The sequence below is a fragment of the Pinus tabuliformis genome, chromosome 1_1 (assembly GCF_031772625.1).
Source record: "Pinus tabuliformis cultivar Carrire ecotype Pingquan chromosome 1_1, CPIR1, whole genome shotgun sequence".
Lineage (NCBI taxonomy): Eukaryota > Viridiplantae > Streptophyta > Pinopsida > Pinales > Pinaceae > Pinus > Pinus tabuliformis.
In genome coordinates, this window is record NC_142297.1 from 183437627 (window position 1) to 183451753 (window position 14127).

The following is a 14127-nucleotide window of genomic DNA, read 5'->3' on the forward strand; positions in this document are numbered from 1 at the left end:
GAACTGAACTGAAAACAATATTTACTTGCTTTCATTTATATGCTTTCTTAGATGCAATGGTAATGTTGTTGGAGTAGAATTGTGAGGAAGGACAACCAAGACCTCCTAAGTTAGGAGCCTCTTCTCTTGCTTTCTCCACATCACAAACTATTGCTCTTTAGTTTCTGTTCTTCAGGACAGTACTATGGGGAAGGAAAACCCTGACCTCCTAAGTTAGGAGCCTCTTCCTTCACTTACTGCATCTTGAATCAGAGACTTTTTAGTTTTTTAAAACTTAGAACTTATTTGTAATATTCATTTCCATTCTAAACAATCTTTCTACAACAGTTTCATCTGAGGTCCCATATATTTTGGTTTGCTTCTAAGTTTACGAAACCTCGGGGTTGACAAATTAAATGATAGAGATTTAGCATACAATTAAATCACCATACAAAAAGCAACCATGGTCAACTATGTTCCAACATCACACCATGTTCAAGATTGTCTAAATGGTCAACCATGCTCAATAACCATGGTCACATTGTGACAAAGATTGTCTCTTGATCCAATGTCACATTGTGACAACCATGGTCATCAATGGACAACCATGGTCCAATGTCACATTGTGACAAAGATTGTCTCTTGATCTAATGTCACATTGTGACAACCGTGGTAATCAATGGTCAACCATGGTCCAATGTCACATTCTGACAAAGATTATCTTAATATGAAAATCAACCATGCCCAACCATTGTCCAACTTCGCATTGTACCAAACGTTGTCTCAATATGAAAATCAATCATGATCAAACATAGTCCAATGTCACATTGCAACAAAGATTATGTCAATATAAAAATCAGTTGTGGTCAACCATGTTTATTTTAGGGTTTATAATATTTATCTTAGGGCTTATATACTTTGAGTTTATAATATTTATCCCTTGGGTTAAATGTTATTCCATTGGGTTTTTAGTATTAATCCCTTGGCTTTATAATATTTATCTTAGGGTTTATATATCTTCGATTTATAATATTAATCCCTTGGGTTTAATATTAATCCCTTGGGTTTATTATTAATTAATTATTACTAATTAATAATAAAAATTATTATTATTAATAATTCATATTAATTAATTAATTGGTTAATTAATAATAATTAATAGTAGTTATATGCCTTCGGCGTATATCAACTACATTTACTAATGTAGTTGTGCTAGTTATAATTAATAATAATCATAGTTACCAAATTTGGTCGAATCGGCCTAAAGAATTCAGAAATTCGGCGGTTCAGTTCGATTCAGTCAATAATTCGCTAAAATTCAATTCGGTACGAATGGTCGCCAAATAAATTTGTTAAATATTGTTGCAATTTGTAATTTTCATGGCCGGTTATCCTCCATCACGACCAGAGCATGTTCTTGCCCATAAGCCAAAACTTTATGGTCGGGATCGTAGTGCTAGACGAACAGTCTACCGAAGCCTTCCCCTTCTCAGAAGATTTATGATCCTCCATCACGACCAGTATTCGATTCATCTGGTATCTGGTGATTTGAACACTGCAAGTCCCCTGAAATTTCCCCTCACCTGTGTTTAATAGATTAGAGGAAATGAAACATAACAACAGACCCGTCATTGTGGATTTTGATTATTCCTTGTAGGTAGGCATTTAAGGATATGCAATGGCCCAAACATAATTTAGACGGCTAGACAATGTATGGGGTTAGACAAAGGATATTCAATGGCCAAACATAATTTCGAGTCAGACAATATTGAAGAATGAAGGGACAAAGGAGTTCAGAAAAGAAGTCATCTTCAAAGTGAAATGAAATAAAGAAGGGGTAAGAAGTATTTTAATAAAAAAAAATAGAAAACATATTGTAAAAATGAAATAGAGTAACTTGGTATTTAAATTTTTATGTATTTAAAAAGGCATCTTCATACTACTGAGAATTTTCTGGAATGGCGATTTTTAAAGTATTTTTTCTTACTTTTTAAAATCTCAGTACATGTCTTTCATATAATATTATTGATTGTGAATAATATTTTACTATTTATTTGTAATAAGATTGGTTGAAATCCAACTTCTTGTCTCTTTGAAATAGATTATATAATGTTTAGATATTTTTGCATAACCAAGATTCAGATCGTTTTGCTCAAAAGATTTTTAATTTATTTTTATTCAATTAGTTATTAGGAAATCACTTTATATAATGTATTATTAAGAAACAATTTCATTAATTACTATTTATTAATTGACCAACTAAAAATTTTAAAGTCTAAGATCTGTTATTCTTTTTTGTTCATGTAGAAAGAGTGTTTTCTCCCCATTTCATTTTATTCACTTCCATTCGCCTCCATTGATGATTAGTTCTTTTACAAAAGTTTAAGATTTGTTATTCTTTTTTGTTCATGTAGAAAGAGTGCTTTCTCCTTCACTTCCATTCGCCTCCATTGATGATTAGTTCTTTTACAAATCTTAATATCTAATTTTATTTACAACTTCCATAATGTGATTGAAAACAATTAATTTGAAGAGTATGAGTTTTTTGAATATTGTTAATTTTGATTTTTTTAAATTTATTGAAAAAATAATTTTTTTAGTAGTGGTAAGATGAATATTCCCGAATTTTGTCTATATTGAATTTTAGATAGTCGATTTTTTTCCATACCGAATCGAATCCAAATTCAAATTCGAACTTGGTAACTATGGTAATAATAGTAGTTATAATTTAATTCTTTTTTTTATAATTTTGACAAATGCGATATGTATCATGAACTAACTATTTTAATGTTTGCCATAAATAGATGCTTATTAATTTTTACTATCGATTTAATTTATATGATTACACTAATATAAATATAAAATAAATTTGTATTATTTAAAAAAACCACACCACATTTAGTTGGAATCACGCTCATCTTTAAACATGACTAAATTTTAAAGTATCACCTTGGAATCATGCTCATTGTTAAACATGACTAAATTTTAAAGTATCACCTTGAAATCATGCTAATCCTTAAACATGACTAAAATTTAATATATCACCTCCTACTATAAAATTTTGAATCTAAATTATAATACAAAACGAAATCAAAATTATATAAAATAAAATTAACCAATCACTCTTATATATTTGTTTTTAATTAATAAAATTATATATATATATATATATATATATATATATATATATATATTTTATATTATATTAATTTCTAATTTATTTTAATTTTAATAAAAACACATACCATATTTAAAAAATAAATAATACAAACAAAATAAATAAATAAATATATATATATATATATATATATATATATATATATATATATATATTTTTCAGAGAGATATATATAGATATATATATCAATCATTTTGCTAAACTCTTATGAAAAATATTAAAAAACTAATTTAATTTAATATGAAAAGAATCATACACTTTTTTTTGCTTTCAAAACTCTTTCAAAGAAGAATATTAAACAACTAATTTAATTAAACAGGAAACGAATCATACACGGTGGTCAAATTTGATTCGTTATGTAAGTGAGAAAAGCTTTGTATCATCAAATACTAACACCAAATAATAATTCATGTATATTGCCATACACTGGATAGTATTTAATGTATATCTTTTTTATATTTTTATATATGCATTCCTGCGATGAACAAAGTGTATTTCTCGTTGCAAAAACTGCTTCCTGCTTGGCTTTTCATGCAAGTAGAATGCCTTCCCTCAACAAAGTGTCTTTCTCATTGCAAAAACTGCTTCCTGCTTGGCTTTTCATGCAAGTAGAATGCCTTCCCTCAATCGTCCCTGAAGCAAGGTCCGCCACTCCCGCACACTACACACTCTCAACTGGACATCTAAACACATCAAGCTCCAATCACCCATAAACATTTAGGACTTTAAGCTTTCTCAACTGCCATAACCGTAAAACTCCTCTAATGATGTCAATGTTTCCCTCGCTGGTAGCTCTTCCAAGTCAGAGCATCCAGAAACATCTAGGACTCTGAGCTTTGTACACTGCTCCAACCCCGGCATCCTTTTCAACTTTACACAGCCGCCTGCCCACAAGTCCTGCAAGGATGTCAATGTTTCCATATTTGGCATCTCTTCCAACTCAACACACACTTCAACACTTAGTCGTCGAAGATTTGTACACTGCTCCATCCCCGGCATCCTTTTCAACTTTACACAGCCGCCTGCCCACAAGTCCTCCAAAGATGTCAATGTTTCCATGTTTGGCAACTCTTCCAAGGGGTTTCTAGAAATATCTAGCACTTGAAGCTTTGTACACTGCTCCAACTCCAACATGCTTTTTAGCTTCACACATCCACTATACCTGGCAGCTCTTCCAACTCATAGCACTCAGCGACACTTACCCCTTGAAGCTTTGTACACTGCTCCAAACCCACTATGCTTTTCAACTTCACACATCTTAGTGCCCACAACTCCTCCAAAGATGTCAATGTTTCCATAGATGGAAGCTCTTCCAAGTCAAAGCATCCAGAAACATCTAGGACTCTGAGCTTTGTACACTGCTCCAACCGCGGTATGCTTTTCAACTTCACACATCCTCCTGCCGACAACTTCTCCAAGGATGTCAATCTTTCCATACTTGGAAGCTCTTCCAAGTCAGAGCAGTCAGAAACATCTAGCTCTTGAAGCTTTGTACACTGCCCCAGTCCCAGTATGCTTTTCAATTTCACACATCTATATGCCCACAACTTCTCCAAGGATGTTAATGTTTCCATATTTGGCATCTCTTCCAACTCAGAACACCCACTAACCTGTAGCCACCGAAGGTTTGTATAATGCCTGAAGCTGGGTACGCTCGTCAGTTTCACACAATTCCGTATCATCAACTCCTCCATAAATATTGGCAGCTGAAAAGATTCAACGACAAGAAATATATTAGGAAACCATTGGCGGTTCAATCTCCAAGAAACCCATTCGATTTCGATTGAGACATCATGAAGCCATACTAATATCGACAGAATATATCAAGATAACACGACACAATTCTAATTACCTGTAATTCGCTTTCACTTTCCCACAATGACTTGAGATCGCTCTCGGACACTTCTAGATGTCTTAAATTCTTCACAGAAATCCAGGACGGCAGGGAAGAGTCTGGACACTTTCTCCAGCGGAGCCATAAGATCTCCCTGGTCTCGGCCACCATCCCCAGTATGCGCTCCATAACATCTTCTTCAGTATCAAGAATTCGCAACCTCATCGTGCCAATACGGCCCAAGACATAATCACTATATTTATTATAATCACTTCGATCCATCTTAAGTCCCCGCACCATTAGCTGACCCTTTTTGAAAAACGATCGTCAAAAAAGACGATGAATTAAAACGATGGTTATTTTTGGAAAGTACCATGAACTAAAAACCGATCCAAACTTTTATGAATTGAACAATTAATCTATAAATGATTTATTTACTGAACACTTACAGATGGTTGCTGCGATAAATAATCAATAACGTCCTCTGTCCAACGCCAAAGACGAAAAGGCGACGTTTTCTCCCCGATTTCTCTTCCCAAATCTCGCAGATGGTCATGCATATGGATCAAATTCGAACTGTCCACTTCCACGAGACATCTATCCTGTAGCTTTTGAAAACCCCGCCTTCCTTTCCAGCCTGATGCATTCCATATGTTTATGGCTGTATCTCTGTTTTGTCCACTGAGAAAACATGCGATGTCTAGGAATATCTGTTGTTCCTGGGGATCGAGGGCATCGTAACTAATTTTAAGGCTTCCCTTTACCTCACTTGGAAGACTCCCCAGTTCGTCTTCCCACTCTGATCTCTCTTCTTTTCCATAAAGATGTGCCCCTATCACTTTCAATGATAAGGGCAATCCATTACAATATTCTACAAACCTATCTGTAAGATCTTGAAACACTTGAGGCGGATAGGCTTGGTTGAAGGCATGGGAGCAGAAGAGCTCTCGCGAGTATTCTGTGTTAAGCCCAGTCAACATATAAATTGATGGTATTGCCACTCTTGCTCTTATGAGAACATCCTTATTTCTAGATGTAATCAATATTAAACTCCCAGCAAGGAAATCAAGGGCTTCAAGGGGCAAAAATGCTCTGACCTGATCCTCATGGTCTACGTCATCTAAAACTATTAAAGCTTTAGAAGATTCGAGATGCTTTGTGGGCATCTCTTTAGCTGCATCAACCCCGTCTACTGGATTATGGGATCGAGTCAAAGACTTAGAAGGTTTGAGATGCTCAATGAGCATCCCTTTACCTTCATCAACACTGTATATTGGCTTATCGATTCGAGCCAAATCCTTCAAAAGTTGTGTCTGCAGCAAAGTTAAAGACCCATCTTTGATGTCAGATAAAAAGCAGGATTTAGGATAATCTGATTTCTTCCTATTGAAGAACTGTTTTGCTAATGTTGATTTTCCTACTCCACCTAACCCCGTGATCCCCACGATCTGAGGTTTTCCGCTTTGCGGTTGCTGCAACAGGACTGTATTCTCAAAGTCTGACATCTTGTCATCCAAACCTGTTGGATATTCGGCCACGTACAGGTCTGGTTTTTTCACCATTTTCGACAAACATTCAACTACCTTGTCTAGCAGCTCCAAACCCAACTCCTCACTGGTTATTGACAAGAAAATAATTAAAACTAGTGAGATGAACGTTTGTTTATTTATCAAAAATAAAATACTGCCATATCGAGAAAGTCAAGGCTGAGTTCTCACCCATTGCGCACCTCCAGCTCGAAACCGTGATTGTCTGCAACACTAGAAAGTGCGTTTCTCCAATTTTCAATGGTTTTGGAGTCATGTCGCGGCATCCCTTCATCATTTGTCTTCTCTGCCAGTTTTTTTAGGTTTTCAGCAAACTTTCCCTTCTTCCACCGAACCTCAGCAGGCTTGACACGGTAAAACACAGGGATAATAGGAATATTTGACTGCAACATCATTACGAGTTCATCTAGGCACCAACGTGATTCAGCATAATTAGGGGAGAAGATCGCCACATGGACGGAGGCAGTTTCAATAGCATGTTCTATTTGATCAAGGAAATTGTATCCGGGTTGCATTTCAGGTTGATCCAGAAATGCCCTCAAACCTTTGTCGTGAAGACGAAGGTAGAGAGACCTGGCGAAGGTTTTCTTGACATCGTCACCTCTATGGTTGATGAAAACGTCGTACGACTGAGAAGCGGTGGAGGCGGAGGCAACGGTGGAGGCGGATGCACCCATTGCGGCGGTGGAGTCGCATGGATCGGTGGAGCTGGATGCTCCCACTGCGGCGCTGGAGGCGGAGGCAGCGGTAGAGGATGCTGTAGTGGAGGCGAATGTACCCACTTCCGCGGTGGAGGCGGAGGCAACGGTAGAGGATGCTGCAGTGGAGGCGCATGGATAGGTGGAGCAGGATGCACCCACTGCGGCGCTGGAGGCGGAGGCAGCGGTGGAGGAGGATGCGGCGCTGGAGGTGGATGCACCCAGTACAGCAGTGGAGGCGCATGGATCGGTGGAGTAGGATGCACCCACTTCCGCGGTGGAGGCGGATGCAGCAGTGGAGGCGCATGGATAGGTGGAGCAGGATGCACCCACTGCGGCGCTGGAGGCGGAGGCAGCGGTGGAGAGGGAGGCAATCGTTGGGGAGGATGCGGCCCTGGGGGTGGATGCACCCAGTACAGCAGTGGAGTCACATGGATTGGTGGAGTAGGATGCACCCACTTCCGCGGCCGAGGGGGAGGCAATCGTGGGGGAGGATGCTGCAGTGGAGGGGGAGGCAAGGGTGCAGCAAGATGAACCCATTGCAGTGTTGGATGTGGTGGCAACTGTGGAGGAGGATGCAGCGGTTTGCCAATTGGTAAATAGAAATGGGAAGGGATGGTCGACACAAATTTCAAGGGATGAAAATGAATCAGGGGTTTCGAAAAGCCTGAAGCGTCTCGTGTGCATATATATGCATCCAACCTTGAAACAAGCCCTTCACCGTGGTTAATGCGCGGTTATGCACCCACTGCATCTCTGTCGCTTCGTTGGGTCCCGTGGGGCCCTCTAATTTGGATTTTGAATAGGAATTTTTGGCCACCTCGATTTGCGTACTCGTTTGGCTTATGGCAAATCTTTTAAATATATTTGATGCGCAAATCACCTAGACGACCAAGTCTATCTCTGGAACGTTTACCTCCCACCTTTTCCCAACCTTCGTTGTTTTGCTCTTGTAAGTGATGGCAAGTACCATACATAATGCTATGTTCATGCTGAAATAGTATATATATATATATATAAAGTTTATAAAAAGTAGTTTGAACAGGTGATATTTTTATTTATAAAAAAATAGAAAAATTAGGATGATTTTGACAAAATTTGGGTTACACTTAATAAGTTTCTTAATGGTGTTGAATCTATTTCTTCCTTTAAAAAATAATTCAAACACTCCCATGGTTGGATTTCTTGAAAAAAAAATCTTTGGATTCCAGCAAAAAAATTTCTCTACGGGTGAAATCATTGTCTCGTTAAACAAGGTCTATGTGAATAATCTTTCATTCATTCTATGTTTTCAAATTGAGCATGAGATAATTAAATTTTGAAATCCCAAAAAAGGTGTCGAAAGAAACAGTCATGTCTTCTTGCTCTTCAAAAATTTCAGAAATCCAAAGACAATCTGTTATTGTTGCTTTTATATTTGGTTCAACTTGACATCATTTTGGTGACAGTTGGTCGCAAATTCGCCGAGGGAATAAACTCATAGGTGAATCAGGAAATAATTGTTGCCCATTACCCAAAAACGGTAGACACCTAGTGAAGGTTTCCTTGACATCAATACTCTAATGGTTGATGAATATGTCATATAGTTGAGCTGCGGTGGAGGTGGTGGAGGCAAAGGTAGAGGCAGCGGTGGAGGAGGATGTAGACATTACTAATTAGTAAATAGAAATAGAAATGGGAAGTATGGTCGTGAGGATGAGAATGAATTGAAGTTTCAAAAGCAATCATGTTTGAAGTTAAAACCTTAGAGATGATCATATATATATATATATATATATATATATATATATATATATATATATATATATATATATATATATTTATGTTAGTTCAACTAGTCGAGTCCTTGTCGTTAAAGCAACATTGTTACTGAGAGGTCACGGGTTCAATTCTCTCAACACTCTCGGTGTTAGGCGAGTTTGTGGTTGAGCCAGTAGGAAGTGATCTCTTTGGTAGTGTTGTAGCAGCTATAACCACCCTCCAAAATTTTGCCTTAGCTTCGTTTTGGAGCCTCCCTACCAACCATCCTTAGCAGCATGTCTTGCACTGTCAAGTACATAGGTTTCAACTGAGTTTCAAAGGCTTGCCAGCCTGTGCATGTCAACTTGCTTGTTTCCCATCACAGGCTGTCATTCCGAACTTAGGCAATTTTCTCGCTGAGATGTTCACTCAAAAAATTACGCAATTCTAGAGGGGAACTAGCCTTCCCTCCAGAAATTGCGCAATCCTGTTGGGCTGCCTGCTGGGCTCCAAAATTGCGCAATCCATCCAGGCAGCCCTCCCTCAAAAAACTGCGCAATCTAGCCAGTCACTGGGATTCAACCCAGAAATTACACAATTTTGGGAGGCAGTGACCTGCTGACCCTAGAAATTGCACAATTCTGGGAGGTAGTGACCTACTGACCCCAGAAATTGCGCAATGCCTGAGGGACAACCAACCCTGCTCAGCCTAGAAACTATGCAAATCCCTCTCCCAGGCTTGCAGACTGCTGCATGTGCCTTCAGGTTGATCAGTTCCCTCTGGGACCGAACAATCCTGATTTGCATGCATGGGTTGCTTTTTTCCGAAATAGCAAAAGCAACATGCAAAAAGCATCCCTAAATTTTAGGGATCTATTTTTAGCAGCTGGAGGTTACATCTAAAGATTTTTTTAGAAACTTCCCTCCAAGTGTCGCTTTTTCCCAGATTTGTGGCATGCGCGTCATAAGCCTCAAACTTATTTATTTGACGCTGCAGAGCTCATTCCTCACATCGATCTTGGAACTCTGACATCCCACAACGCATCTAGGAGTCTTCGACACATTCAAATCAGCTTTTTTTGGGTAAGTCTATTTTTCATGTTATTTGTTGCTTTTCTGTCGCTTTGCGTATTTCGCTTTCTACGAATGTTGTTTGCTTGGTTTTGTTGAACGTTTGCTGTCATTTTAATGTATATTAGCTTGTAGAAGCATCATTTCAGTTTTTGTTTGCATCTCACTGTTGTCGCATGCATGACATTGTTTTTGCACTGACGGTTGCAGTTGCGCGACTCGTTTCACACACATGCATGTTTTCCCATTTTCTGAATCTTGCATTTACTGTTCGCATGCATGATCATTCACTCTTGCTTACATCCAATCTCACCATGCATTCAAACCTCTTCATGTTTTTAGTCACCCGTCGGCGGGTCTAGACTGCCTTGGCCCGAACCTTGCCTCACCCGGAAAGAAATTGCGCAATCCTAGCCAGCACTTACCTCCACACTTGCATTGCACAACTCTGGGAGGCAGTGCCCTGTTGACCCAGAAAATTGCACAATGCAGTTTCTGGGCATGCATGTCCTTGCTGACTGAAATTGTGCATTGCACAGTTTCAGCCCTCAGTAGGCAAACTGGATTGTGCATTGTGCAGTTCCAGTAGTCAGTCAGCCTCCTGACAGCCCGAACTGTGGCTTGCGCAGTTTTGCCAGCCAGTCTCCCGGCCCCCTAGTGAAAATTGTGCAATATTTATTGCCAGACACCCACGTATGTTGCATGTTAGTCCTCAAATCTATTTTGGTTTTTAACTAACAGATTGCTTGCCATGAGTGTTGCTATGTCTCCAGGTATAAAAGGTGTTCGTCCATCTCTTAGTAGTACAGGTACAATGGCCTCCAAGAGAGCAGGGTCAAAGGACACCGTTTGAAGTGAAACTAGAAATGCAGTTGAACAAGTGTCTATGGGCCTGCCCGTTTACGAAGACACCAAGTTGGTCATAGACTGACACATCATTTTGAAATGGCAAGACATCAACGATACATTCTCAGGCACATTCGAGGAAGATATGGAAGACTGCAGGGTCTATGTCAATATCCACAAGTCTGGCTTGTATCGGATTGCATGCAAGTATCCCACGTTTCCATGAGCGGACATGATACATTGGATTGTCTCTCACACTGATCCTAAGACGATGATGTTGAGCAGTGTCAGTGGGATAGAGCTTGCTACCTTCAGGGTGAAGGACCATCAGGAGATGTATCATTTACCATAGCTGGTGATCACAATGGAGAAACCCTTCAGCATGCGCAGCAAAGCAAAATCTATAGATATCTTGAAGAGTTGGGTGAAAGAGCCAACCAAGTTCAGGACAACACCCAGCTTGGTTTACAAGACGAAGATACTGCAGAAGGCATATCAGTACTTGGTCATCTTTGCATGCCGCTTATACAGCCAAGAGAGCACAGAGACCTTCTCGCAGAGCTGGGTGATTGCGTTAGACCAACTAGCCAACGAAGGAAGACCATGCAACTAGTCTGACATGTTGGCTCTCAGGTTGAAGGAACAAGTGACAAGAGCCCGACATCTGCCCAAAGGTCAACAAGCATAGATATACATGTTTGCATACATATTGGATGCAATTTGTGCCCGTCAGCAATTCCCAGGCTTGAAGTGGGCATGGACACCTTCGGAAACTATTGTGCACACTTATTGCAAATTGTTCTCCGAATGCAGCTTCCGCGGAGTCATCACATAGTTTTCAGACCACTTTGTCACCCCGGTGTATAAAATGATATTTGAACAGGATCCACCTTGCATGTCGCAGGCATCAATGGAGGCATTGATCGACATAGCATATTGGTATGCCTCACCCCTTGGCACCTTCATACAGATGTATAGTGCGGAGAAACCTCTGCATGTTTTACCAAAGTTTTCCATGGACAAACTCGTCATGCAAGAAGTATCGTATCACATCTCGACAGAGTTTTCAGCTAGACTGCACAGGAATAAGAAGGCACCTTGGCCCACTCTTCCTTTGTGGATCAGGTTATACCAGATACAGAATCTCAAGCATGTTGATGCCGAGATGGAAGAGTTCAAAAGATTTACTTTCGGCACCAGAAGTTTCAATCCGTATGACCCGCATTGCTTTGTAAAAGACCATTGTGCGAGAGTGCAATTTTCATGGATCCACGAGGCGTGTCATTAGGCTAAGGAAGACCCGTGGAGATATTGTCACAGCTTCTCCAAGCTCAATGAACCGGTCGACATAGCTGTGGAATGGTTAGCGAAGCAGCGTGAAGCAACATCTAAGAGAGCACCATCATCAGCAACAACATAGGGTAACAAACTTGCACATGACAAATGCAAGAGAAAGGTTGAAAACAACGCAGAGGCAGAACAAAGTCGCAAGTGAGAAGACAACGTGGCAAGAGGAACGCGCAAAGGAAAAGAGATAAATGGAGGATGGAGGAAGTAGAAAAGGAGTTGCAAGAGTTGAAGCAGCAACTCCGAGAAGAACAAGAGTTGCACAGAAGAGAGAAGGAAGTGCAGCAGGGACAGACACAACAAGAGGCGCAACATGCACAGATTGAAAAAATTACGCCCATATAGGTTATCGACTCATCCGAGTAGCGGGCACATAGCAGACAGGGTGAGCAGTCGCAGGAGCAGGACTTAGCTCAAGAGATTGAACAGATGCTAGAGCAGATGGATACGGATGTGGTGCAGCTAGAGTCTGAATAGGATATTGACCTCATGCCTCATAACCGAGAGGTCACCCCATTGGCTTCACCAGATCCAGAAGCAGAGCAAGTCCCAAGTGATCAAGGAGACACAAAGATCCTTGAAGACAATCTGGAACCAGAGATGCACAACATATCTTTCGACGAGTCACAACACAGAGTTGTGCAATAGCGCAGAGTGCATACTCCGGATGTCCACACATCTCCTGCATAGTTTGCAGAACAGGTGATCGTATTTGATGTGTTCAAGAATCCAACAACATTGGCCAATGCTACCGGAGCATATTCCAAAGCCACCAGCTCAAGTGTCCGATTCTTGATAGTAGAGAACAAGCGACTGGCTAAGGAGGAGAACAGGTCACATCATCCACCAAAGCATAGTTGAAGAGAGCGATACTAGATGAAGTATCATCCCTTGAGATAGTCATGCAGATGTTGTATTCCAGATTTGGTACCATGCATAAGGCAGTTGTCCATCTCAACGGTTGGCAGCAGCGCTGTGCTAGGAGAGTACGCATCTTGTCAAATCTGCATATTGTTTTCAACTACATGCAGACATGGACAATGAGATACAAAGGAGCCCCATTGCATTTTTCAAAGATGATGAAGCCCAAGGCAGTAGAGTTGAAGGCACGCATCCGGAGTCAGATCCGGAACTATGAGGAACTCCCGTAGCTCATCACTAGTTTGTAGGCTTCGTATGCACGGGTGTTCAGAAGCTTGGATGTCATTATGTACGTGCACACGATCCCATCTAATTGTATGCTCACCAAAGCGAAGTCAAAGAACCAAGTCCGAACAAAGTTGGACATGTACTTCGACGAGTTGATGCGTGTAGCCACCAATGCAGACTTGGAAATCAGCGCAGACACTATGCATAAGTATGTTGCTAGTCCGACTGCACTCAAGACCATGATGTGAATGTTAGAAGACGAGTTGGACAGAGGTGCCAGATCAGTGGAAGTGTCATATCACATCTCGACAAGGTTGTCAGCTAGATTGCACAGGAAGAAGAAGGCACATTGGCCCGCTCTTCCTTTGTGGATCGGGTTATACGAGATTTAGAATCTCAAGCATGCTGATGCCGAGACATAAGAGTTCAAAAGATTTACTTTCAACACCAAAAGTTTCAATCCGTATGACCCGCATTGCTTTGTAAAAGACCACTGTGTGAGAGTGAAATTTCTATGGATCCATGGGGCATGTCATTGGGTTGAGGAAGACCCATGGAGATATTGTCACAGCTTCTCCAGACTCAATGAACCGGTCGGCATAGCTGTGGAATGGTTAGCGAAGCAGCATCTAGGAGAGCACCATCATCAGCAGCAGCAGAGGGTAACAGGCTTGCACATGACAAAGGCAAGAGAACGGTTGATGACAGCGCAGAGGCAAAACAAATCTGCAAGTTCAA

The 14127-nt window shown here is 40.3% G+C and overlaps 1 protein-coding gene across 1 annotated transcript; it reads right to left on the minus strand.

Annotated features, from left to right (window-relative positions):
• Window positions 1-3892: 3892 nt before the first annotated feature.
• Window positions 3893-7920, minus strand: LOC149212148 (disease resistance protein Roq1-like). Its single transcript, XM_089388576.1, has 5 exons — window positions 6710-7920; window positions 5441-6605; window positions 5010-5300; window positions 4360-4863; window positions 3893-4273 (listed from the first exon to the last, which is right to left on the minus strand). The coding sequence occupies exons 1-5, from the start codon at window positions 7774-7776 to the stop codon at window positions 3893-3895; spliced, it is 3408 nt and encodes a 1135-aa protein (XP_089244702.1). The 5' UTR covers window positions 7777-7920.
• Between the last annotated feature and the right edge of the window lie 6207 nt (window positions 7921-14127).

Excerpts from the sequence above, each read along its gene's own strand:
- LOC149212148 (XM_089388576.1), bottom strand. The coding sequence starts at position 7,776 with ATGGGTTCATCTTGCTGCACCCTTGCCTCCCCCTCCACTGCAGCATCC. Across the intron at positions 6,606-6,709 it reads GAGCTGGAGGTGCGCAATGG|TGAGGAGTTGGGTTTGGAGC; the intron begins GTGAGAACTCAG and ends GTCAATAACCAG. Across the intron at positions 5,301-5,440 it reads ATTTATCGCAGCAACCATCT|GGTCAGCTAATGGTGCGGGG; the intron begins GTAAGTGTTCAG and ends TTTTTCAAAAAG.